This window comes from Colletotrichum abscissum (assembly GCF_030869225.1).
Source record: "Colletotrichum abscissum strain IMI 504890 chromosome Unknown Scaffold_3.1, whole genome shotgun sequence".
NCBI classification, from domain to species: Eukaryota; Fungi; Ascomycota; class Sordariomycetes; order Glomerellales; family Glomerellaceae; genus Colletotrichum; species Colletotrichum abscissum.
The window spans coordinates 1,213,874-1,237,377 of NW_026850209.1; the positions used below are offsets into that span (position 1 = coordinate 1,213,874).

Genomic DNA, 23,504 nt, shown 5'->3' on the forward strand with positions numbered 1-23,504 from the left:
GCTGAGAACGCATGAAGGGACGGTAGGGGTTGAAGACGGTAGCTGTTTAGGAATCCGGGCGGAGGGTGTAGAGACGATCACAACAGAAGCAGCAGCAGCTTCGAATGTCATGACTAGGTCAAATACGCTTGAGATGGGTACATGAAAGAAGAAGCAGACGACGACGACAGGGACGACGACGGATGGCTGGACCGAGCCCAACCGCAGTCTGTCAGGTCAGGGCTCCCAAGTCTAACAACCACGACCGACGACTAGGCTAGGGGCAAGGCCCGAAAGCCGCGAGCAAGCATCGGAGGAAAAGATGGGGACAGAGAGGAGGCTCGCAACGGGAGCCAGCATGATCACTGTGCAAGAGAAGAGTGGGAGAGCTAGTGAATCTGATCAGAGTTTCCACTTGCGGCAACGCAAGGATGCTGGGCATTATGCGTTGAAGGGGAAGGGATGTCGTCGTTGTTTAGACTTCCCCACAGTAGGTTTGGGCACGCCGGTGGGAAGAAAAGCCCCCGACTGGCCGCTGGTCTCGACGAGGGTCCATGTCCACTTCCAGGGACAGGGGGGGGGGGCATTGTCTTGAGTTGAGGTGATTTGTGTAACTGGCTCGAGAAGTGGCAGCTTTCACATTTGCTGCTCGGGGCTCTATTATGCTGTGCTGTGCTGTGCTAGTGCGGGTGCACTGCCTGTAGCTTGTCCATCGTCGGGGACCATCATCCTGCTATCATCCTGCTTCTGCAGAGGGCGCAGGTGAGAACGGTGCTGAGTGGTGGTTTGCGTACTTTTTTGGAGGAGGAATGGTTGCCGTGGGAGCTTGGCGTGCTGGTTATTGCTGGTGACTAGGGCGACTCCCCGTGGCCTTGTGCTTGTTGCTTGTGCATCAGATTGGACCGTAGTAGATCATGGCGTCAGATACTCCGTCTGAACCATGATCTCCGCAGGGGAAACGTCCGGGCAGGGCTTAGATTTCCAAATAGTTAAGCCGATTGATATAATGGACGTGATATAGGCATGGCAGGGCGGACGACGGGATCTATCTCAAGTTTGTCGTTCCATTGGCACACTTCAAGGTCGGCAGAGATGCCGTAAACGAGCGCGGTTGTAGAATGGCTCCTTGCCGTTCTTTCAGGTTGCTCTTCGGTGGTTGTGCTGCGGCTGCTCGGTTGATGCAAATGGGAGGCCCTGAGGCACAGATTATCCATCGATCTGCAAGCTGAGACCCGGGATTGGGCGTGAAACTTGTCAAGGAAGTGCTTCGTTTGACGAGACTGGGATCCGTGATGGGGTGGACCGTGGATGGGGACAAGGGCTCAGGTATGCCATCTCTGACCGGATTGGTATCTGACCGTGGGCTAGAGAGGTGAGGGTGATGGGGAGGGGGCCGAATTCCCTGGGCACGCACGCACCAGACCTCGGGCATGTGCAGGTGAATGTTCAGTCGGTCGGGAGAAGCCGAAGCGAGTGCCGGGGCGCAATTGTTTTGCCCATGTCGCTCGGTGGCCACCGCATGGAGCGTGTTTTGGCTGTCATGACCCCCCTTGGCAATGAGATGTCGATTGGGCGACCATTGAGTGATACCGTCAAGACGGGTTGGATAGATGCAAGCAACCAGATGAGGCCAGCAAAACCACATGGCTGGGCGCACCAAGACAAGCCATAGGGCGGCCGGGAGAGGCGATAGGCGGCGGTAGACGGTAGACCCCGCCAACGGCCTAGTACTTCCTTTGTCGCCATTGTGTTGTGTGCTTTGTGCATGTGTTGCGGTTGCAATATCCAACGGCGCTGCAGCCACGCGGTGCCTTGGTTGCTTGGGTTGGGACAGAGAGAAGAGACCGACTCTAATCTGACGGAGATTCGGGGGCTGGGTGGTGCTAGTCTAGTCCAAGGGGAGGAGGAGGGTGCGAGCCTAGGAGCTGAGCATCCAGGTTGACTTTTGCGGCAATCTGTTTGGCAAATGGCAGCCCTTGGGCCTGTCTCAACTTGTCGACTGCCACTAGATGTGACGCCAGCCCGTGCTTCCGCCGTAGAAAACGTCTCTGCTGTCTGTGGCCTTCCATCCATCTCACTTCACAACACGAGGTGATGAGGCCCGTGTGCTGTTCTGGCTGGTTGCTCTTCTTTCTCTTGCTGCTTCTTCTGAAGCCATTTCAAGTGCGACTTTGCTCTGTGCCACTGACACTTCTGAGGCTCAGGACGTGGAGCCGGCCCTTGACAACAGACAATGCATCTTAGCGCATCGCACCGGCGGATGAGGTGTACGAACTGGCGGGAGACGGATGACTCCCATTTGCTTCATCGTCCAATCCAGCACGAACCACAGGCACGTAGCTGCTCTAGGCGGCCGCTTGTCGACTGCAGGTAATGGATGTCTGGTTCTCGTCACAGCTGCACACCGGAACGCATGTGCATATGCCTCGTTTTGCTAACGTCCAGGATCCGTATCTAAGATAACGCGGCTGTTCAGAGGCCCTCTTCCGCATCGCATGGGATTCTTAATTGTGAGCATAGCCCTGAACGGCTGTGATGTCGTCGTAGTTTTGGCAGCTCAAAAGAGCTCCATCATCCATGGGACGGCATCTCTCAGTCGCGTGCTGCCAAACTGCCATTGGCCTACGGACAGCAGGGATCATGGCCCCTGCGCCAATGTAGTGCAGCCAACTACTCCGTAGACACTACGTAGTACGCAAGACGAGACGAAGCGTTGGGTCGCCCACCCACCACCTAGCAGCGTATGGCGTGAGAGCTTGTGGGAAGCGTCAGCTCGCCCGTAGCGACGAGACTCTGACGACGACCGATCAGTGCAGTAAGGATGGCGTGCTATCTCTGCAGGCTATTCCGTCAAGTACAGTAGTCTACTGGGCAGAGCCAGGCGCGTCAGATATTAAGGACTAACGGTACCCGTACCGGTACGTGGCAGTATATGAAAGATAGGGCGACATGAAGAGGAGCAGGTTGTGAGAGCCGTCGTCAGCGCGATGCGGGCTGATGTGCTGCAGGGTATCGCATAGTGTGGCAGTCGCGAGGCCAGGTGCCGCATAGAGATGTATAGTAGGACGGCGGCGACATGGGACAAGTTCGGCCGTCTCGATACGTAGCCGGCGGACGATCCGTGGTGGGCATACCGGGGCTGCGAATGTGCGATTTGCGATTGGCCCATGGGAATCTGCCTCCACGTTTCAAGACGGGGCTGCTGCAAGCCGGGATATCGAGATGCGTCGAAGGAGTAGTAACTGGCAGCATGGGATGGGATAGAGTAGCCCGGATGCTGGATGGCGTCGTATCGCAGCGGCAGTGATGGATCATGGTTGCGGTGGCATGTAGTCAGCTTGCCGTGGAGGAGGGGATGACGGGACGAAAGGGGGGAGGGACGGAGGGCGGGCGGGCGAAGGAAGAGGCTCTGATGCACTGCCAGAGTCTAGAGCCTAGCGAAGAGCAGAGATGGCTTTGATCGATCCGGGATATGTCGACGGTCAAGGGGACGCAAAGACGCTAGTAAGTTCAGACTTGAAAGGTGCCTGTTGCTTCATAGATTGATGGGAAGGGTACGTGTCGTAAGTAGATGGTTTTGCTGCGTGTCCGCACAAAAGTACTCTCTGTAAGGTACAAATGTTGTAAGTAGATGAGTTTACGGACGGCGGGGGGGATGGGAGATGGGGCCACCATAGAATCAGATGGGATCCGTCGTGCTGCATGAGGTGAGGTTCAGACTTCGATCCAGGTCCTGTATCCGTAGTGTACCAAGTCGATGCTGTGTGTGGCGGAATCTAGGCCAAGGAGTCCAGGTCGAAGTCGAGAATGAGGTCCATGGGCATGGCATGTCCATGTTCAAGGCCCCAGCTCAGATGCCGGTTCCAACTTATCGAAGCTTCGAAGGGGGTTTGGCGCGCTGGTCCATGTCCAAGTGGCGCCGTGGCTTGGCTGATGGGTCGAAGATTGAGTTGGGGGGTTCACAACTTTACAAGTGACAAAGGTGAGTGGGCAAAAATGGAGAGTACGGAGACTCGGCATACGGCTGTTTGTTCGGATACATAATTAACACATAACACGCCTATGTGCCTACTACACTAAGACGAAGATGAGGTCAACTCAAAGATCGGGCTTTGAGGGTCGAACCGGGTGGAAGGGGCTACTTCTCCCGCTGCCTGCCAAGTCCAACCGTTCTCTCCGTCCATACCTACCTACAGGAAGTCCTTTCCTTCCTTTGGGGGGCCGGGCAGTGGTGGGACGACAAGAGGTGGGACGTCTCCTTCCGTGGGCCGGCGCCCGCCGTCCGTCATCCGTCGTCTCCATGCCCAAGGTACCGATACGTCGCATCCACCTCATGGAGGCACGCCGTACCCATGGGCCTTGGAGTTTGGTGCCTGAGAGAGGAACGTCTCTTCTCGCTGGACCTGCCTTCCCTCCCAAGTTCCCATGGCTGAAATCAACACAAACCCTCACGAGGATCACGAAACGGAGTTGGGCCGGGCGAGGTTCCCCTTTCTGTCTTGCTCCTGGAACATTCTTAGCCTCCACTATCAGTACGGAGTATACATGGACAATAATACGGACAAGTCTGTTACGGGCCACGGTAGAGCAAGGTGAGGGGCAAAGTGGTGCAGGGGTCGTGACTATACTTGGACGTGTCTCCTGAGTCCTGAACATGGTGGGATGGGGTAAGAAGCTCAGAATAACTCGCCTAATCACACGGCAATTGCCACGGACTCTATGGCTAGAGTCTAACTAATTTACGTTCTTATTTTGTTCCAAGAAAAGCCCATGGTGAATAATCGCAGTCTCGCGGCATGAAAGGCCATATTGCAAAAAAACAAAAAAAAAAAAAAAAAAAAAAAAAAAAAAAAAAAAAAACAAAAAATACTACAAGAAAAACTGAGGGCCTAGACCATGAAAGAAAGCAGCCTACAGAGAGAATAAAACGAGAATAGCGGCAATAGACGCAAGATACAAAAAAAAAAAAAAAAAAAAAAAAAAAAAAAAAAAAAAAAAACATAACCATGACGACTTGCAATAAACCACAGTGGCGATAGCTAGCATCTTCCTTCAAACAAGATGTCTTGATACAGGGCATTTCCCTCTCTATAGAACCAACCAGTATGTCATCTGTCCCATCTTTGGCCATCCCATCAGCACATCGGTCGATTGAATCCTTCATTTCAACCACGTATCTGTAGAGGCTACGCAAGTGTGCACAGGACACAGGGCACACACATACGCACTCTCTACAATTTACTTTGACCACAATAGACATGACACACATGCCTTGCCGTTAGTCGAGCCCAGTCAGTCAGCCTACGGAGCTAGTGCCACCGTGAAGGGGAAGCAACCTGGACAAAAAGTGAAGGACGTTGACGAGACGAAGAACATGACAAAGTATCCGTCCGAGGCAGGTGCAAGATGGAAGGAAGCCTGAGGATGGAGACCTCGACCTGGGTACGTCCCCCGCCCCTTCCATTCTCCTCCTGTGCTCCGCGAGGTGGCTCTTTCCCTTCCCTTCTGTTCACGATGACAGAGAAAAGATACGTACCTGCTCCCCTGGGTGTGATGGAAGGAGGAAGGAGGACGGTGTGGACTCTCTGGGCTTGAAGGTGGGTCTAAAGTCTCCACCCAAGAAGCTGCAGATGTTTCAGCTGATGTCCACTCCTCTTGTCGTTGGAGACAGCAATGGAACGTTGGGCGAAAGACTCAGGAACACCTTCAACGGTCACCCCAGCTCCCTCCGACCTCCTCACGCTTCTCTACCATCCCCCAGTCATCATCGTCTTTTACACTTCTCTGTGATGGAAGGCTTGTCTCGCTTTGCCCAATCTTGTCCAGATTGCAGCGGATAACCTCAGCTTCCGGCCGCCGCACACGGGACGAAAGATCCAAAATCTGTGAGGTCCGCGAGACGGAAACCAAGATTCCACACGCCACCAGCTGCACTATGTGACTATGTACCTATGGCACTTTTACTTTAGGATAAAACGGCCATCGCAAAACGTCCAAAGGGAAACAAGCTTGCGTCGGGGCCATAAGACGCCAGAACAATATCGGCGTGCGATGCGAGATTGTCAGAAGACCAGACGCTGGCTTGACACGCCGAAGCACCCGCAGATGCAGAGTCTCGAGCTCCTTTCCCCCTTCAGATCCCCCTTCAGAGGGCTCAGTGCTAGCTTGACGGAATACGGCATGCTCCAGCAGCGTTTCTACTCGTTCCGCTACCGTCTCTGATCCTGCCCGTTGCTGGCGGAAGCATCAGAATCAGCAACAGCAGCTGACAAGTGTCATCGCATCGTCCATCATCACCGATCATCATCTCGAGCGACCAATAGCCCACACTAGCCAGCTGTTTGCTGACCGACCAAGGTCTGGACCGGCTCCGATCAAGCAATGACTAGCTCTCCTGCTCTGTCGCCCTCTCTGTTCCGCGTTCTTCTTCCGCCCTCTTCCCAAGTTTGCTGCACGCTTCGCTGACGAAAGTCGGTGAGCACAGGCACCCATCGCACACGTTGCGAGATGCGCCGGATCGTGGCCAGTCCACCCACTAAAGACGATGGGCGCCACCTAGCGCCTTTTCCATGGCCTCAAGTATTAAGTTGTCTTGGTAGCAGCTCAGGTCCCTCAAGCTTGGCTTCCGCGAAGAAGATGAGTTGACGGAGAGGGATGCGACGCAAACTCGGCCCACGGAAGCTTGGGTCGACAAGGTCTAGCTTCAGGGCGCACCCGGAAACCATGGGCACCGGTACCGACACCAGCTTCATCTAGTTTTTTACCCTCATTTCTACGACACAGTAAGGAAAAACTAAGCGCCTGCCCGCCCTACGACGCTATCAAGCTACGGACGACACGTCTTCGTCTGAGAGGCTTGATTAGTGGATGCTGTTCCTAGCTCTTCGCCTTCGACACCTTACCCTTCGGCCTCGGGCCCGAGGCCTCTACGCAAAGATACCCGGAGACGGACGAGACAGGACTCAGCTGTCTCCAGGCCCTCTGTGGCCGCCGACAGACCAGCCCGCCAAACTCCAAAGCCAGCCCAGGTCAACAACCTCTGACAAGGACTGCTGCAGGGCGATATCCCTGCGCCGATCATCTCGAAGCGACAACCTCTCGAGCTTGCACCCTCAGACCCCGGTCTCGAGTGATTTACAATGGTTTCATCTCAACTTTTATCCTCTGCACTAACGCCATCATGATACGAAAAAAGACTCGGGACCTACTCCAGTGCCACTCAACCAAGCCACTGCCACTTGTCGCTGTCATTTGCCAGCACGAGCTTCACACCATCTCCAGTTTTCCGTCTATCTCCCTTCTTCGCGGATCTTTCTGGTGGCCCCAAGAGTTCGAACGACGAGGGGACGAGGAGTATTCTTCAGCGGCCTGTTCCTTGCGACTACGACGCTGGAAGTGTTGTGGACCGACGCCGTCCCAATTTCTGCTTACGGCCATGCGCCATTGCACACACGTTGCAGAGGCGGCGCCTTGCTAACCCCCGTCGGTGCCCGAATCACAAAATATTCCGCGAGACCAACATGGCCCGTATGCACCAGTACGTGCGAGCGGTCGGCAGAGGCGTGTCAGGTGCCTGCAGTGGAAGGCCGCTAACGTTAAGGTTAACCAACCTTGGTCTGGTTACGCCTGGTCTACTGCGTGCTCTTTACGTACTTGGCTCGACACAATGCAAATGCCTTGGTCAATGATAGCGAGGCATGCGGTGTTCCTCGAAGGCTTTGAGGCGTGTCTCAAAGCCATTGAGCATACCAAAAAGGTGTTTGAAGGCCTCAGATGCCAAATAAGGCTTATGGCTATGGCTATGGCGGCATGCACGACACGACAAGTCAACTCATGTTTTGCCCCGTCCTTTGCGGTCGGCTCGTCGACATTGACCATCCGTCACCAGCATGGTTGCAGATTAGCGAGTCAGGCAGGCAGACAGTCATCCGTGGTAATGAGCCGAATGCTTGAGCAAGCGAACTCGATCTACCGGACCGCCCTCGGTCGGTTCAGCCGCTATCTCATCCCCCACAAGATCCTCCAATTTCCGTCCGCGCCTTGAGACAAACGCCGCTGCCGAATATAGAAGACTGAGAGCTTCCATCGAAGGGCCCGTGGGCACAACAAGCAGCAAGTCACCTGTCTGGGGCCTCTGGGGCAACATTGTTTGTTTCATTCTTTTCGTATTCTGGAAGCTGAGAGTGCTCTTCGCTAAGCCCTTTGACCAAAATTGTGACTGCTTGAGACAAAAACAACATCGGGTTTCCCTTTCGAGTCAGTCGGTCGTAACGTCGTAGCGTTGCTGTGCGTCTCACAGCAACGGTTTGAGAGAGAGAGCCTGTTCATTCGACCATCAGACTTTTCTTCTCTTTCTCTCCATTGTCATTTGCCCCTTGCGTCAACCGCCCGAGGCAATTTCAGACGTGGTGGACAGATGTAACTCCATCTGTTCCCCGTCGGTCTTTCTCGACTTTCCCATCCGGCGTTATAGTCTCACATGTGTCATCGTCTGATGGCGAAACCGAAAAGTTGGGAGGCGGGCCACAAGAGACAAGACTCGAGAGAGGAAAGGGGATGGAGGGCACGTCCGATTGCACACCTACCTGTGCTCCTAAACTTCTTCTTCTTCTTCTCTTTACCTTCGCATCGGCGGCCTGAAGAGGCCAGGGATCAGGGCACCTTTCGGCGTGCAGTCTGAACTTTGAATCTGTCCAGTATGGCGAAAAAATAAAACGGACCACAGAAATATGCCTTGATTGATCTGTGACAACCACACACATCCTTCTTGAAGAGATGACGATGGTGGGTTGGTCCGTGAGTGAAGATGAAGGTGGCGAATCCGAATAAGAGACGACATGTGCAACTGTCCTTGTCTCCTCTTCCCTGGTCCATGGGACGCCGAGAGCTCCCCGAACACACTCGCAGTGGTGGGCCCCCCAAACTTCCGGACGCAAAGGCCCGGGTTGACTACACTACCCTCACGGGTCCGGCCACCCGTGAAATTTGCGGGTCACGGGCTGGCCATGAACACGGAATCGCGATATTGTGTAGTCCCGGGCGGTGTTGGTTGACTACAACTTTGGAGTATTAATTTGTTCGGCCTGTTGCTTAGATATTTCCAAGCCAGGGCAATCGTGTATCGAGGCTTTTCATTGGCCTGCGCCCAGTTGTAATAGAAAAAGACCTACCTAGGTTTGATTAGCGCCTCACGTAAGATTTTGGAGGAATAGGAGAAGAAGCAAGCACCGAACAATCCGTACAACGTGACTTAAGATCAATATGTTTTTCCCATGTTTCTTGCAACATTACAATTGATGGGTAGATGTAGGTGAATCTACCTTAACTGCGACGCGATCAGTGTCATTCGTGGGTTGTTGCAGTCCATCATGTCCCTTGGAGAGCACAGCCAAAACAGAGATACGCACCCTAGCACCACAGCATCAACACCCAACGAAATGACGACGTCAAGCTCCAATTCATCACCAAAGGGTGATCCGTATCCGGTTCCGGATCTTCCGCCGGGCACAACGATGCGCCTCAACATCGTCATCCTCTTCATGGGCTCGCGCGGCGACCTCCAGCCCTCCCTAGCCGTCGCCAAGCTCCTGCAGCGCCGTCATGGCCACCGCGTCCGCATCGCGAGCCACCCGCCGTACCGCGCCGCCGTCGAGGCCGCGGGGGTCGGGTTCTACGGGATCGGCAGAACGGACATCAAGACCATGATGGAGAGGCGGTTGCTTCCGCGGGAGGAGCTGAATGCGCTGGTGCCTGTGATCCGGGAGGAGTTTCGGGAGATGGGGGAGAGGTGGTGGGGGGCTTGCGTTGATGGGTTTGGGTTTGATCACGATGGTGAGGATGGGGTTGATGGAGGAAGAGGAGGAGATGGAGGAGGAGAGGAGAGGGGAGCGTTTGTGGCGGATTTGGTCATGTCTACGATGCATGTGTATAACCAGACGTCTGCGGCGGCGAGGCTGGGTGTGCCGTTGCACCTGTTTGGGATGAACCCGAGGATTTTCTCGAGGGAGGTACCGCATTCGCAGGCTGGGTGGGCTTTGAAGGGGCCTAGTCGGTGGAAGAATGTTTTGTCCTGGTGGGTTCAGGATTTTATGTGAGTTGTTTCTATTCTCCTGCCCCTTACTAGTTCTTTTCTTCCTGATGTATCGTTTTCGACGACTTGCTCTTGATCATTCCCCCTTTTGGTTTGGGCATAGCAACACAGTATCAGAGGAGCTATGCCAGGGCGAAGTGATACCTCAGGAGGGAGAGGGCTCTTTCTATGTTCTTAAACTAACACACGACAAGGTTCCTTGAAGCGATGAAATCCGTCATCAACGACGTCCGCGTCAACGTGATGGGCCTGGAGAACATGTCCCCCGCCTGGTGGCTGAGCCAGTACAACAGGATGAACGTCCCCTGCACGTATCTCTGGTCGCCGAGGCTGCTCCCGAAGCCAAGTGATTGGGCGGACAACATCGACGTTGCGGGTTTCGTATTCGAGGACGTGCCGTCAGAGTATACGCCGTCTCCGGAGCTGGTTGCGTTCCTGGAGGCGGACCCGGAGACGCCGCCGGTGTATATCGGGTTCGGGAGCATGTCGTTTGCGAATGCGCAGGAAGTGTTTGAGGGGATCTTTGAGGCGGTGAGGAGGGTTGGTGTCAGGGCTGTTGTTGGGAAGGGGTGGTCTAATCTTGTTAAGGAGGATGTTGGACAGGTGGGGAAGGGAGACGATGAGAGTCAAGGGGGCAGCATCGGCGGGAATAGAGACATGACACACATCTTCATCCTCGACGAGGCGCCGCACGCGTGGCTGTTCCCTCGGGTCAGGGCCGTGGTGTGTCACGGGGGAAGCGGGACGACGGCCATGGCGCTCCGGAGCGGGCGGCCTACGCTCGTGGTGCCCGTTGCCGGGGACCAGCCGTTTTGGGGCACGAGGATCCACGCTGTCGGGTGCGGGCCGGAGGCAAAGTACGGGTTGGCGGAGATGAACAGCCAGAGGTTCGAGGAAGGGCTGAGGGAGCTTCTGAAGCCGGGGTATGCGGCTGCCGCGGAGAGGTTTGCGGATACTGTGAAGAGGGAGAGACCTGGGGAGGAGGTTTGTGTTGAGAAGGTGCTTGAGACGGTTGGGGTTTATGAGAGGGAGGGGAGGTGTGTTGTTTATGGTGGACGGCCTGCTGTTTGGAGGGTAGCTTCGACGGGGAAGGAAGAGGGAGGGGAGAGGAAGTTGTCTGCTGTTGCGGCGCATGTTCTTGTTGAGAGTGGGAGGGTTAGGAGGGAGGATTTGAAGGTGTTGGAGGTGGTCAAGTGGCCTGATTTGACGGGGCCTGGGGATCCGGTAACGGGGTTGGTTCTCGGGATGCAAAAGGCTTTTGAGAGTGTTGCTACGGATGGGAGGACGGGGAGATGGGGAAGATTAGGTCTTCATGTTTTGAGAGGTGAGTTTGGCTGCTTTCTCGTGGCTTCCATGATGCTGTTGTGTATCACTTATATGGTCGAGACTATGGCTGACTATTGGTATTCAAAGCTCCCCTCACGATCCTGGCCGCCGTGGCGTTTGGCCTCTTCAACCTACTCGACTTCATCCTCTACAAACTCGCCTCGCCTTTCGAGCCGAAGCTCTACGCGAGTAACCCGCGGCTGTACTCCTACCCGCGCATGCTCTCCTTCCTCCTATTCGCGCCCTTTGTCGAGCTAGCTTCCGTCGTGACGCAGCCTGCGCGTTTCCTGGCGGGTAGAAGAGGGGGAGAAGGAGAGGGGGGCAGAAGAAGAAGCTTACCAAGAGTGATCCTCGAGGTGCCGCTCGCGCTTCTGAGGATGCTTTTGGCGCTGGTCAATGTTCTTGTTGGCGGGTTGGGTATCACACTTCGGCAGCTGGAGCTTCTTTGTGCGAGGGCTATGGGGGAGAGACCTGTGGGGGATGTTGTTGCCGAGGCGAGGATTCGGCAGGGGAGGGTTGAGGCGGAGCAGTTGAAGGTTGAGGGAGTTGAGAGTGGGAGGGATTTGATTGGGGATATTATGAGGAGGTGGGATGAGCGGAAGAAGGCTTGAGTAGCTGCTGTTGATACTGTACAATAATGTGGTCACTTTGCAATCGAGATTCAGAGTGAGCGGATAGTTCTTTGGGCTGGTAGGATGGGTATCAGGGCCTCTTTCGGTGGCTAGAGTCGAGTTACACTGTTAAGATATTTGTTAATAGAAAGAAACTTCGGGTTGATGGCAAGCCTGTGGCGGATACATCTAGCCTGTTCCGTCACACAAAAGTTCATCTGATCCTCTAAAAAGGGGGCGTGGAAGCAGAGGATACCTTCTAAAGGATACGAATATTCTCCGATACATGCCACGTCGTGTCACGGGACTTGCATCTACCGTATTGCGGACAGCTGGGCCCCGGGCCACGTCAACTTCTTGTGTTGCCAGCCATGGGGTAAGGCGAGGTAAGTTTTGGTAGGCTGGTAGGATAGCTGCGTGCGTGACGTGTACGATTTCGGGATGTTTTTTCCTTCTTTCTTTCGGCATCCTGGCCGTGCAGGCGGCTTGCTGCGTGCGGTTGTGAGACGTGATCGATGTGTATATCGGATTTGATTTGGGGAGCGTTTGATCGTATCTGTCGGTCAGCCGTTCTTCCCGCCGGGCATTTATCATGTTTGAATCTGTAGTTGGATCCAGTCCAGGGTGGTACTTCCCGGCGATGTGTTATTCATCCAATATTATTCCCTCCGCAAGGTATTTCGATTGATTCTCAGATTGATCTTGGAAGCTCTCGTCTCCAGATTTCTCAAGGCGTTGATGGCGGTGGTCTCAGCAGTAACTGTATGGCCTCAGGGGTGGTTAAAATTGCAGTGAATTCGATCGCCAAGAAAGGTGTTTTGTGGAACTTCAGCTAGCCAATACGATAGCTTGCCACCACCAGTCATGATAGTTCCCGTGTAAAATTGATTTGTTTGGATGAACGTCCTGCACATGAACACGTTGGTCTCAAGTCCTCCTCTTTTCATCCTCACAAAAGCACAAACAGTATGAAGCGAACTGAGAAAGAGTTGCACCTTGAAATAAGTCTATTCCGAACTTGAAATCCTTCTGATTCTTGGAATAGTGAAATCAAAAATTCGCGGTAGAGTTGATCATTCCCAAGAGAGATCACTGCGAACTTCATAAATCCTAAAGCCGATTCCCCTATGGCTGAAGTCTGTGGAACCTTGACTTCGGGTCTTGTCACGCCAAGTCGCTCGGAGAATAACTTGGAATGACCGTAGGTTTACACAATCAAATGCAGATCTCGTGAGATTTCGCGCGCTCTATCTCATTTCTGCCTATGGCCGTGGGAAAGCTGATTCCCTGTGTTCCGGAGCCACATGACCAATTGCTCGACTTGCAGGAGGCCATGCGCCAAATTGAAGAGGACAGCCTGTTCTTGAACACTATTCTTGAACATTAGTTTTTCAAACACTGGTACACATTTTTGGTAGTAATTCTACACTATTTACCAGTGAACTTGAATTCTCCAAAACCATTCCAGGGTTGAAGCGATGGAAATGATTGCATAAAGGGGTTATGTATGTAGCAGATATTAGGCACTCCCCCACCTACCACCTTCGGCGATGACGCCTGCAGTGCTCCGCGACTCCATGCGCTCCATGCGATCGCTCACGAAGCTTCCGCCGCCGGCTTGTGCCTTCACATTAACTCGGCGTCGAATTTTCCGCCCAACCTGCTTGAAAACACACATCTCTAGAGAGAAGGCCTACGCGATGACCACGCCTCTTCTCGCCTCTCAATTCCCAAGACGAAGACGCGGTCCATTTGGCTGACCCCAATGACGCAACCACCGCCATCAGTGAGTCTTGCGGTCACTACACCAAGAACCGTCGCTCATTAACCATTTTCTTTGCAGACACCTACACCTCGTCGATTTCTGCTTTCCAAGAAACCTCCAGGATCGCAACAACAGACACCAGGCAGCGGCCCGTCCGTCTTCGCCGGCAGCCAGCGCTTCCAGCCCACGCCCCGCTTCGCCCCTCCGTCATCGACTCAGCGACCTCCCGCGACGCCCGTGTTCCCTGGTTCACTTCGACCGTCGAGACACCGAGACCCGATCCACGATCTTCTGGATAGTTCCCCGACAGATGCGGCCGTCTCGGCGACGCGACCGACGCTGGGAGCTGGGACGCAGAGGCAGAATTTTAGGATTGACATCGACTCTGACGTCGGTAGCGATTCGCCGACAGAGGACCAGGATGAGCTGCCGCCAATGGTCGTCGCGGTGAGCGATTCGATCGAGATTGATTCGGAGCCGCCTAGTGTTTTATACAGCGAGACGGAGGAGAGGACACCAAAGAGGAGAAGGATTTCGGTCTCGCCAACATTGAGCTGGCAGGAGGAGCCCAAGGAAGACGTTGCCATGGGATATGAAGAGGAAGAGCTTCTCCCTGAAGAAAGCGGATACGGTGACGAGCAGCTGCCAGATGCGAATGATGAGCTTCCCTTCCGCGAGGGTGTGCCCAAGACTGAGGACGACTTGGTTGTTCCTAAGCGCGCTGCAGGAGACCCAGTCAAGACGCAGCCGACCTTTCATCGCGCCCCTCGTTTCAAGCCGTCTGAATCCGAAGTCATTCGACAGGAAGGCCTACCGGAGGCGTTCTCTCCACAGCGGCGAGGCGCAAAGTACGTCGCTGGGGGCCTCGCGGCAGAGCTGCAGACTTGGCTGGCAGAGGTCAAGGGCTGGACGGGCGGTGACCGTCCGGCTGACCTAGTCATGAGCATTGTTGTTGACGAAGTTCGTCATGGAAACAGAATGTACCTTGTTCGGGGACGAAGGATCATGGGCGACGGGGATGTAAGAGAAGAGATTGCGGCGCGGCTTATGCTGGCTGGGGAGGGACAGTTGACGGGCCTGGGACACAAGGCTCCTGTCGTCGTGGGTAGTGTCGTTGCGATTTCCCAGCCTGCGTGGGAGATTGAGCTACAAGATGGTAGATGGATCGTCGCCTGCGACTGGGCGGTCTCGTAGAAGAATTGGCATACAACTGAATACACACCAGCAACGTTGATCGCTGCACTTTGCAAATGGACTGACTTTGTGAAGACATTTCTTTGCAGTACAGCCTCGAAAGTATATTACAAAAAGCTATGGCCTACAACTTCAGTCAAGCCGAATCTTTACTTCTCGCTCGAAAATTTTCTGCTTCTTTGCTTTCTTTCTATTTATCTGTGTGTTTACCAAGGTCCATTTCCAATCATCAGCCGGATATTGACTCCTTCCGGTATCCCAGGACGATCATAAGGAGCTCGCCCCGCTGGATGCATAAAACGTTCAAATGCCTGTACCCGTATCACCTCAAACCTCAGGTGGCATACCGTCCAAGATCCACTTTTACTCGGCATCTCATTAGACCTTGAAGGCCATCAAAAAAAGATACGTCGATTGAAGCGAGAATACCGCACCCGTGAATAAGAAATCTTTACGAGGTAAAATGTCTCGCAAATAATCAGAGCATCATTCGACATCATGACGTGGCTGGCCCTCCGATCAGCCGCCTTTGCGCGGGTGCCAGCTGCAACGACGTGCCGGTCGGGCGCCCGATTCTACTCCGGCGCAACGACCGGCGCCGGCCGCGTCTCGGACCCGCTCCGGATCCTCTTCTGCGGCTCGGACAACTTCAGCTGCGCGGCGCTGACCGCGCTGACCGCGGAAGGGAAGCGAAACCCGGAACTGATTGAGTCGCTGGAAGTCGTTGTTCGGCCGAGCAAGCCGTCGGGGAGAGGGATGAAAAATGTTCGTGAGGGTATGTGGGCGCCGTCTAGACTCTCATGAGGTTGATGACTGTGGATGATTAATGCGAGCTGACAACTGGTAATAGTTCCGTTGAAGACCCTCGCTCAGCAACTCAGTTTGCCGATTCACGTGAGAGACACGTTTACCAAGTGGCAGGTATTGCGGCTCCTCTTTCCCATCAATCAAGTGCCATCAAACTGACGCACGCAGCCACCTAGCGACTTCAATCTCATCATTGCCGTCTCTTTTGGTCTTTTCGTGCCGCCGAGATTACTCAAGATGGCAAAGTACGGAGGGTTAAACGTTCACCCATCACTGCTCCCAGAGTGAGTTCTCATCCACGTTTGCCTCCCCATCGTCACACAGCCCTCTCAACCACCAAATTCTCCAGCTTCCGCGGTCCCGCGCCCCTCCAACATACGCTTCTACAAGGGCGCACGCACACAGGCATCACGCTTCAGACCCTAGATCACAAAGACTTTGATCACGGTGACATTCTGGCTCAGACGCCGCTTCCAGGCATCCCGATCCCGGAAAACTGCAGCACGCAGCAGCTGCTCGACATTGTCACACCGCCGGCCGCCGAGATGCTCGTCGACGGTCTACATCGAGGTCTCCACGTCCCTCCGCACGTGAACGTCGGCTGGAAACAATCCACCGGGGGGTTCATGGAGGACTCATTCGGAGCACCTCCGCACGCGCCGAAGATCACAAACCACGACCGTTGGATTGCTTGGTCGAAGTGGACCGCCGACGAAATTGCGACGCGGCAGCGCGTGCTGGGCGGCGTGTGGTCCTCTGCAATCAGCCAGACCACGGGCACAGAGAAGAGGGTTAAGTTGGGACGGGTGGACTCCGTACCCCTCGAGGATATGCCTGAGCATATTAAGCAGTTTAACAGACGATTGAGGGAGTATAGGAAAGACCGAACAATTGCAGACGATGCCTCACCGGAGGATGATAAGAAGGTGAAGTCTGTCAATTGGATTCAGGGGACGCAAGACGGGTGTTGGAAAGTGCTTCAGCGTGCCTTTTTTGAGCACGAGGACGGGAGGAGCATTTTGATTCCCCTTGTTGAGGGCGACAAGGTCCTCAAGGTGTCGACCATGATTGTCGAGGGCTCGGCGGAACGTACTGCTGTGAGCGCCATTAAGAGCTTCGCCGTAGTCGGAGATGACTACAATAACGGCTTCACTGGAAGGCGTTCGGAATTCACCCTTGTCCCCTTTTAGATATCAGTGTTGTAGGTGTACGATAGGAAAATGCAGTGATGAGGTTGATCACTGTTCCTTTGGAACTATTACAAACTGATCATCTTTCCGTATGTTAGGCGAGATTCCTGACTAGGCTAGTGAACAGGGAATCGCGATAACATATTATTATGGTTCCTGGCGCCTTGCTACGTAGTAAACTCCAGGTCTGGTATATATCTCTATTGCCTGGAGTATGTCGAATTTGGAATTGGGTCGATGAGAAAAACCATACAGGGTGCTTCATGGAATCTTCTCAAGTGTCAGTTGCGACCCGTAGACTTGCGAAGAAAGACTCTCAAGGCTACTCTCGTATAAGTGATTATCAATACAGACCTTCTATTATCGAATCTCCATTTTGCTGGCACAACCTGTTCATTCCCTTCGCTAGATCTTACCTTACCTTTCAGGCCGTTTCTTTCGAGGCTAAGTAGGGAGGTCGAGCGATTCTGGATTGAGGAAGGCGCCCCAGACTTTCTCGCAGCCGCTCCTTCCTAAGCCATATCACTGCTTGGTACCCACTCGAAAATCGACTGAGCTGGCGGTCAGGTCAGTCTCGAAATCTGATTCCTTCCATGTTGTTTAACTCATCTTCTTTTCCTTCCGCCCGTCCGCTCCCTCCTCACATCGGCCATCTCCTCCACTCTGGCGTCCGGAGCAAACTAACCAAATATTACCACGTTCTCTGTTTTCTTTTCTTGCAAACACCCGGCTTCCTACAAGTAACTCTTATTCTTTCTGAGACATTCAGCACTTCAAGCAAAGACAGAGAAACTAACAGTCTCTTAGAAACTTTCTTGCGCAGGCAGAAGATACACACTCCAGGACCTTTGCAGACACCCACGACATCATCATCAAAGCTATCAGCATATTCAACATGTCCCCTGCGTTCTGCTCCCCTCAAGCAACCACAGAGAGTTTTCGAGACGATGACCCTCAACCAGCTCAGACAAGCACGCCGCAGTCTCGGAGATCTTCCGTCTTCTCCTCTACAATCTCCCCAGGCTCATATCAGAGCTCAGTGTCGGTCGGTATTGTCGAACCTCCCCCGTTCCGCCGATCACTGGCCCCGACACCCAAACCAAAGACGGCAACGGAGAATCTGCAAGGCAGCTACTCGGAATACCGTCTCGTCACACCACAGCCTCAGTTCCGTCGCTCGGCTGCCCCAAGCCTGAGCGACTATGCTGGGACTCTGAGAGCTCAATCGCATGATGTCCAGACTTCAGTCCATCACGGCGAAGGCGTCACTAGCGAGGAGTCCTCGCGCGGAACGACGGCAGGTATGGCCGATCTCGTGAATGAGATTGACGACCAGATTCCTGACGACCATAAAGCTGCGGAGAGTAGCAAGTGTTTTCCGACCGGTGTCCGAAGCCCCACGTGGAGTCTGCTGACCGCATCCCCCGTCACTCGCCTCCCTACCGTCGACGAAGTCAACGACGACAACGGCAACGACATTATCCGTGATCCCGTTCCGTCTTCTCCCGTAAACTCCACCGCAACGCCCAACTTCCAGAAAGTGTTGACTTTCGGAGCGGAGCCCCAGAAGGATAACCAAGACGACAATACTACAAGCACTCCGTTGCCAAGGCGAACCCGGAACGCTAGGAAGACCCGGGGTTCCGACTCTAGACCAGAGGTCAGGGGCGGCCGGACCGGCAGTCGCCGGGGACGCCGAGCTAAACCTCCTGCTCGGTGGTCCCCCATACTGCCTTGGACTTCCGCTGAAAAAGCGGCCTTCCATGGTGAGTTACAACAGAGAATTGCGGCAATCACTTCCGGTACAGGCATTGACAGTGGTCTCCTGGATGTGCCATGCGACTACTTCGACATGTAGAGCATTTCTTCTCACATTCTTTTCTTCCGATTCGGATGGATCAAAGGCTTTTCCAGCAATTTTCAAGGAGCCATGACATCACACAGGTATGTTGTTAATCGAACAGTATCATTGTGACATTTACGAACTATGATAAGCGTTCTGACCCTCGAGCCTGAAACGCCTACAGGAGCTTCTCAGGCGCTACTCGACATATCTTTTGCCGTCGATCTGAGCATTGAGTAAATTGCTTTCCAAGTTTTCTCCAATTTTTCCTTTCTTGCAAAGTCGGTAGGAAGATCAATCATTTATGTCTCAGTTACCATGCTAACGTCTGTCCAGCGCATTTTGAAATCCCATCAACCCATAGCTTGCCCACCACCTGGCACACCATCCTCATGAGCATGCCAATCTCGGACTTGGTAATGCTACGGGAAACATTTGGCAAAATCTTATCCAGTACCAGAAGCCAAGCTAATAAAGAACTCGAACGAATTGGTACAGCAGACATAGACCCTTGGAACTCGATTGCGGAAACTCGGGACTAGACAAATCACACATTGATCACACCTCGACAACCTGGTAACGACTGTAACTTTCCAATTTTCTCTTTGCTCTACCAACACATTACCCTTGAGCCACTCATTACATATGAATATAATCATAGCTTGGAGCCCATCTAACGTCAGACTGACCAAGTCAGGTCCACGTCGAGCCATCCGAATGAGTGAAACACTAAGATGTATCCCCAGCTAATCGACAGCGGTTTTGTACAAGACGCATGCATGCGTCAAGGTCGTGGCAGATGGCGCCGGTCCCCCCCCGCGTTGTTACTCGAGACCGACGACCACGTTTATGCCCCGCAAACAAGTTCCAACTCACACCGATCTGATGATTTACATCATCAGGCCGACGACAACGCTGACAACGGCAGCCAAGCTGAGGGCGCCAGCGGCTCTGACACCGGCTGCGCCGCTGTCGATACCGTTCTGGCTGTTGTTGGATCCGCCCTTGCTGCCACCACCATTGCCGGCCTTGAGCTGCTGGCAGACGCCCATGAGCGTTGAGTTGTTCATCATGGCGTTGAGCTTGGCCTCCTGCTTGGCAGCCTTGGCCTTGAACTTCTCGATCTTGGTGGTGTTGCCCTTGAACTTGTCGTTCAGGGCAGTGTCATTCTTGGAAAGAGCAACAAGCTTGCTATAGTGGCGTTGTGGTTAGCATATTGCTCGTCGAATTAGCGCTGAGAGGAGTCACTCACTTCAACTTGTTCATCTGCTTGCACTCTCCCTTGGTGGTCTGAACGGAGCAGTACGAGAGGAGAGTGGTGTTCTTTTGCAGGTCGGTGAGCTTGGCCTGGCCCTTCTGGGCGAAAGCCTTGAGCTTGTCGGCCTTGGTGGCGTTGTTCTTGGTGACAGCGTTGAGGGCAGTCTCATTGGCAACCAGCTTCTCCAACTTGTCCATGCGCTTCATGAAGCGGCACTGTCCGTTCTCCTGCTGAACAGCACGAACCTGGTCGCAGGTCGTCATCAAGGTCGAGTTCTTCTTGGCCTCGTCGAGCTTGGGCTGGACCTCGGCGGCCTTCTTTTTGATGAAGTCGATCTTTGTTGCGTTGTTGTTGGTGATCTCGGCGAGGAGAGTATCGTTGCCGGCGACCTTGACCAACTTCTCACCCTTCAGGAAGCGCTTGCACTGAGCCTCTGTCGAGTTCTTGCCGCCACCGCCATTGTGGTCCTTGGCCAAGGCCGTGATGGACAGAAGGGGAACGAGGAGGAATGAAAGCTGCATATTGACGGCTGATGGAGTGGAACGTTTCGTCGTTTGGGGTGTTTAAAAAAAGGCGGTCCGGCCGCAATAAAAGAAAGGCGAGTGTAAAGAAGTGAAGGGATCGGGAGGATGAGATGACCGCAGGTGACAGGACCGTTGGGAGAAGATTTTGGGGGAAGACGTGGCCAAGTCTTATACCAAACCCTCTCCTACACCCCTCGCGGATTTCCATCCACCGACCCCTGCCGGCTCGCAACCGTCCGTGGATACTCATCCCATCTCCAGCGTCCCCTCTCTTTTACGGCACTCGCACGAAACCGACATACCAAACGCACTCTGGACACCATAGTAGTCGCTCGCCCATCCAACGAATCGTCCTTCAGATGGCATGTCTCAACCCCCTCTTCCGCTACGCAGTGCCTGGCCGGTTGTGCCCACTCACACCCGGTCTCGCTCTCTTTCGCTCTCTACTCTGTCTACAGTAAGCGCATAGTCCCGAATGGGATGGCGAAAGCAAGCAAAAAAAAACCCAAATGTCAAATGTCCTACTTGCTAACTTGGATATTCCTCGGCGTGGTACTGCTAGCCAGTGGTCATGGCTCTAGCGCCGTTTCTATGGCGTATTCTTCTGTTTGACCTCACGGCAACACCTGCCGTCGACAGGCCAGATTGCCCTGGTTTGAGCCTCAATCATGTGTTACAAAATCTGTGATCATTGACATTCACAGTTGTTACACGCTATAAACCTGACGTGTCCCCCCCTTCCTCGGAAAGTGGGAGGGCGCTAATGGGCGAAAGAAGAAACATCACGGACTCTTTTCCCATGAACGACGTTTTCGAAAACCAGAAGAATTGCCCACGGCACATAGAGAATGCGGCATGTAGATGCCGCCATTGCTACGATAGCCTCCCCCGCCAGCATTTTTAGTGCCTCAGATGCGGCTCAAACGGCATGTTTTGGCAGGCCCCTCTCACTCCAACGTCCATCCCGGCGCCCACGCATTGTCCGTTTCAGACACCCCAGCCCGGACGCGACGAAACACTGCTGATCGATCGACAGCACTACCAAACCATGGAGAAAAGCAAGGTCAGCCTGTCCAGAGTCGTCTCGGCCTCATGGTGTCGCCTCAAGATTAGGACCAGTTTGCGTCTACGCGTGTACTGTGAGTGGTCGGTTCGGTTGGGTAGGGGTCGAGGGATGGGTATGGAGGCGAGAGGTAGGGAATCCGCCGCCGTACGGTGCCAGCCACTCGACTGCTCAACACCAGCCCCAGAAACCAAAGAGTCCATTTTTGGACTACGGGCCCTGCGAGCCTACGAGCATATCTCCTCATTCAAAACCTTGCAGAGACCAAGCTCTGGCAGCAGAATGTCAATCAAGTGTGCCAAGAGGACGAGAGCGCGATGTAACAGAGCAAGCAGATCCAAACGCACATCCCGCCTACGCTACCAAGTCATTCTCGCACCATTCCAGATCAACTGACTAGCCCAGTGTAGATCAGCAAAGACATCTTGGCGATTGCGGCTCAATGCAATACCGTGCCTTGGAGTCTCGAGTTGATATCTTTGATAGTTCGAATTGCGAATTACAGTTTTTCGAATAGAATGCTGTGCGAAGAGGGCGCCTCGTATATACGAACCCTTTGGTCCGGTGTTTTCCTTTTCTCCTCAACTCTAGTGCTCACTGGCTTGGCCGGAGCGTCGAAAAGGGGTCTTTCGCGGCCGCAGATGAATCTTTGGGCGAGAATGGACTAGATGGTGAGCTTCTAACGAGCTTCGTCATCTCGTGGCCGGACCAAGCAACGGTTGGCTTGTTCACAAAATTTCATCTCGAGCGTCCTGGCGGGGTCTGTTGTCGTCTGGAAAACTCTGTGTGTCATCCATTCGTCGTCCTTGGCCCCTTCTCACAGGTCTCTCATGCCGTTCGCCTGCAGTGGTGGCGACGGGAAGAGGGGGGTGAGGTGAAGGGATGCAGAGTGGCAGCGGCATCTGTTACCGTTGCTCGCGACCGTGTCGGCGACAAGGTCCCCGTTCTGGCACATGGCGTCTGGCATACGGAGGAAAAGCCAAGAATGGCCAGATTTTCCTCTCCGTTGTGGAATCTGCAGGGCTTTTTCTTTGTCAAAAGCTTGAGCGTGCTTCCGTCTGCTGCATGCTGCAGTTACTGAAGCCCGTGATCGACGTCCCCGCAACGTTTCTTCTTGGCTCCTGGCCTCCTTCACGTTGTCTCCTCTGCCTGTCAGAGTTGGGCCCCCCCCTCCCCCATATCCCTTGGCACACTAGGCCCTAGGGAAGAAAAAAAAGGCCCAACCCTTGACAATGCAACACTACATCGAAAACCAGGCACACACTCACACACAATGGTCGAATTTAGATCATGGTTGAGTGGGGTAGAAGGACGAGGATGGAGAAGAGGGGAGGGAAGATCTGGCGCGTAAAGGCGAGACCAAGACAAGACGTGTGTCAAGTGGGAACCGGAGGACGAGCGAGTCGCGCAACATGCACCTCACCATAGAGACGACTGGGCATCAAGACCCCGGGACCCTTGTCCAAGGACTCTTCGTCGGAGAAATAAAAATGGCCAACCAGAAACACTTTGCGGTGCGGGAAAAAAGAGAGAAAGTCCAGGTTCATGGAACCATCGGCAAAAAAGGCCGACCTGGACTTATGACGAGGGATGATGGCTGGAGAGAGAGAGAGGGGAGAGAAAGGGGGCCCGACGCGGGGAGACAACTTTTTTTCCCTTTTCCCTGTGCACAGGTTCCTGCGAGTTTTTTCTCCTACGACAGATCCCTAGACGATGTCGCGCGTCCGTCTGTTGAGACGGGCCTGAACCCGACTCGATATCCTCGTTCACGCAGGGCGAGAGTTCCGACGGCCGCGCGCGCGCGTGCACGTTCTGGATTAGAGCAAGACGACGACGACAGAAAGGCATTGTAGT

At 54.0% G+C, this 23,504-nt stretch overlaps 11 protein-coding genes across 11 annotated transcripts; 8 read left to right on the forward strand and 3 right to left on the reverse strand.

Annotated features, from left to right (window-relative positions):
• Positions 1-2,958: 2,958 nt before the first annotated feature.
• On the reverse strand, positions 2,959-3,294 carry CABS01_01728 (uncharacterized protein; the record flags this gene model as incomplete). Its single annotated transcript, XM_060535108.1, has 1 exon — positions 2,959-3,294. The coding sequence occupies one exon, from the start codon at positions 3,292-3,294 to the stop codon at positions 2,959-2,961; it is 336 nt and encodes a 111-aa protein (XP_060398297.1).
• Positions 3,295-5,411: 2,117 nt separating this feature from the next.
• CABS01_01729 (uncharacterized protein) lies at positions 5,412-5,819 on the forward strand (the record flags this gene model as incomplete). Its single annotated transcript, XM_060535109.1, has 1 exon — positions 5,412-5,819. A coding segment is annotated over one exon (408 nt), but the record flags the coding sequence as incomplete, so codon positions are not given.
• A 772-nt stretch (positions 5,820-6,591) lies between these two features.
• Positions 6,592-7,060, reverse strand: CABS01_01730 (uncharacterized protein; the record flags this gene model as incomplete). The annotated part of the gene is made up of 2 exons (XM_060535110.1): positions 6,592-6,751; positions 6,882-7,060. The coding sequence occupies 2 exons, from the start codon at positions 7,058-7,060 to the stop codon at positions 6,592-6,594; spliced, it is 339 nt and encodes a 112-aa protein (XP_060398299.1).
• Positions 7,061-7,159: 99 nt separating this feature from the next.
• Positions 7,160-7,456, forward strand: CABS01_01731 (uncharacterized protein; the record flags this gene model as incomplete). The annotated part of the gene is made up of 1 exon (XM_060535111.1): positions 7,160-7,456. The coding sequence occupies one exon, from the start codon at positions 7,160-7,162 to the stop codon at positions 7,454-7,456; it is 297 nt and encodes a 98-aa protein (XP_060398300.1).
• Positions 7,457-7,499: 43 nt separating this feature from the next.
• On the forward strand, positions 7,500-7,932 carry CABS01_01732 (uncharacterized protein; the record flags this gene model as incomplete). Its single annotated transcript, XM_060535112.1, has 2 exons — positions 7,500-7,516; positions 7,746-7,932. 2 exons carry the CDS (start codon positions 7,500-7,502, stop codon positions 7,930-7,932), a joined length of 204 nt encoding a protein of 67 aa, XP_060398301.1.
• A 1,415-nt stretch (positions 7,933-9,347) lies between these two features.
• On the forward strand, positions 9,348-12,006 carry CABS01_01733 (glycosyltransferase family 28 domain-containing protein; the record flags this gene model as incomplete). Its single annotated transcript, XM_060535113.1, has 3 exons — positions 9,348-10,069; positions 10,264-11,393; positions 11,483-12,006. The coding sequence occupies 3 exons, from the start codon at positions 9,348-9,350 to the stop codon at positions 12,004-12,006; spliced, it is 2,376 nt and encodes a 791-aa protein (XP_060398302.1).
• Positions 12,007-13,771: 1,765 nt separating this feature from the next.
• CABS01_01734 (uncharacterized protein) lies at positions 13,772-14,965 on the forward strand (the record flags this gene model as incomplete). Its single annotated transcript, XM_060535114.1, has 2 exons — positions 13,772-13,792; positions 13,850-14,965. The coding sequence occupies 2 exons, from the start codon at positions 13,772-13,774 to the stop codon at positions 14,963-14,965; spliced, it is 1,137 nt and encodes a 378-aa protein (XP_060398303.1).
• A 498-nt stretch (positions 14,966-15,463) lies between these two features.
• Positions 15,464-16,962, forward strand: CABS01_01735 (formyl transferase; the record flags this gene model as incomplete). Its single annotated transcript, XM_060535115.1, has 4 exons — positions 15,464-15,740; positions 15,816-15,886; positions 15,941-16,056; positions 16,122-16,962. 4 exons carry the CDS (start codon positions 15,464-15,466, stop codon positions 16,960-16,962), a joined length of 1,305 nt encoding a protein of 434 aa, XP_060398304.1.
• An 895-nt stretch (positions 16,963-17,857) lies between these two features.
• On the forward strand, positions 17,858-18,820 carry CABS01_01736 (uncharacterized protein; the record flags this gene model as incomplete). The annotated part of the gene is made up of 1 exon (XM_060535116.1): positions 17,858-18,820. One exon carries the CDS (start codon positions 17,858-17,860, stop codon positions 18,818-18,820), a length of 963 nt encoding a protein of 320 aa, XP_060398305.1.
• An 875-nt stretch (positions 18,821-19,695) lies between these two features.
• CABS01_01737 (uncharacterized protein) lies at positions 19,696-20,584 on the reverse strand (the record flags this gene model as incomplete). The annotated part of the gene is made up of 2 exons (XM_060535117.1): positions 19,696-19,996; positions 20,058-20,584. The coding sequence occupies 2 exons, from the start codon at positions 20,582-20,584 to the stop codon at positions 19,696-19,698; spliced, it is 828 nt and encodes a 275-aa protein (XP_060398306.1).
• Positions 20,585-23,062: 2,478 nt separating this feature from the next.
• Positions 23,063-23,503, forward strand: CABS01_01738 (uncharacterized protein; the record flags this gene model as incomplete). The annotated part of the gene is made up of 1 exon (XM_060535118.1): positions 23,063-23,503. One exon carries the CDS (start codon positions 23,063-23,065, stop codon positions 23,501-23,503), a length of 441 nt encoding a protein of 146 aa, XP_060398307.1.
• Between the last annotated feature and the right edge of the window lies 1 nt (position 23,504).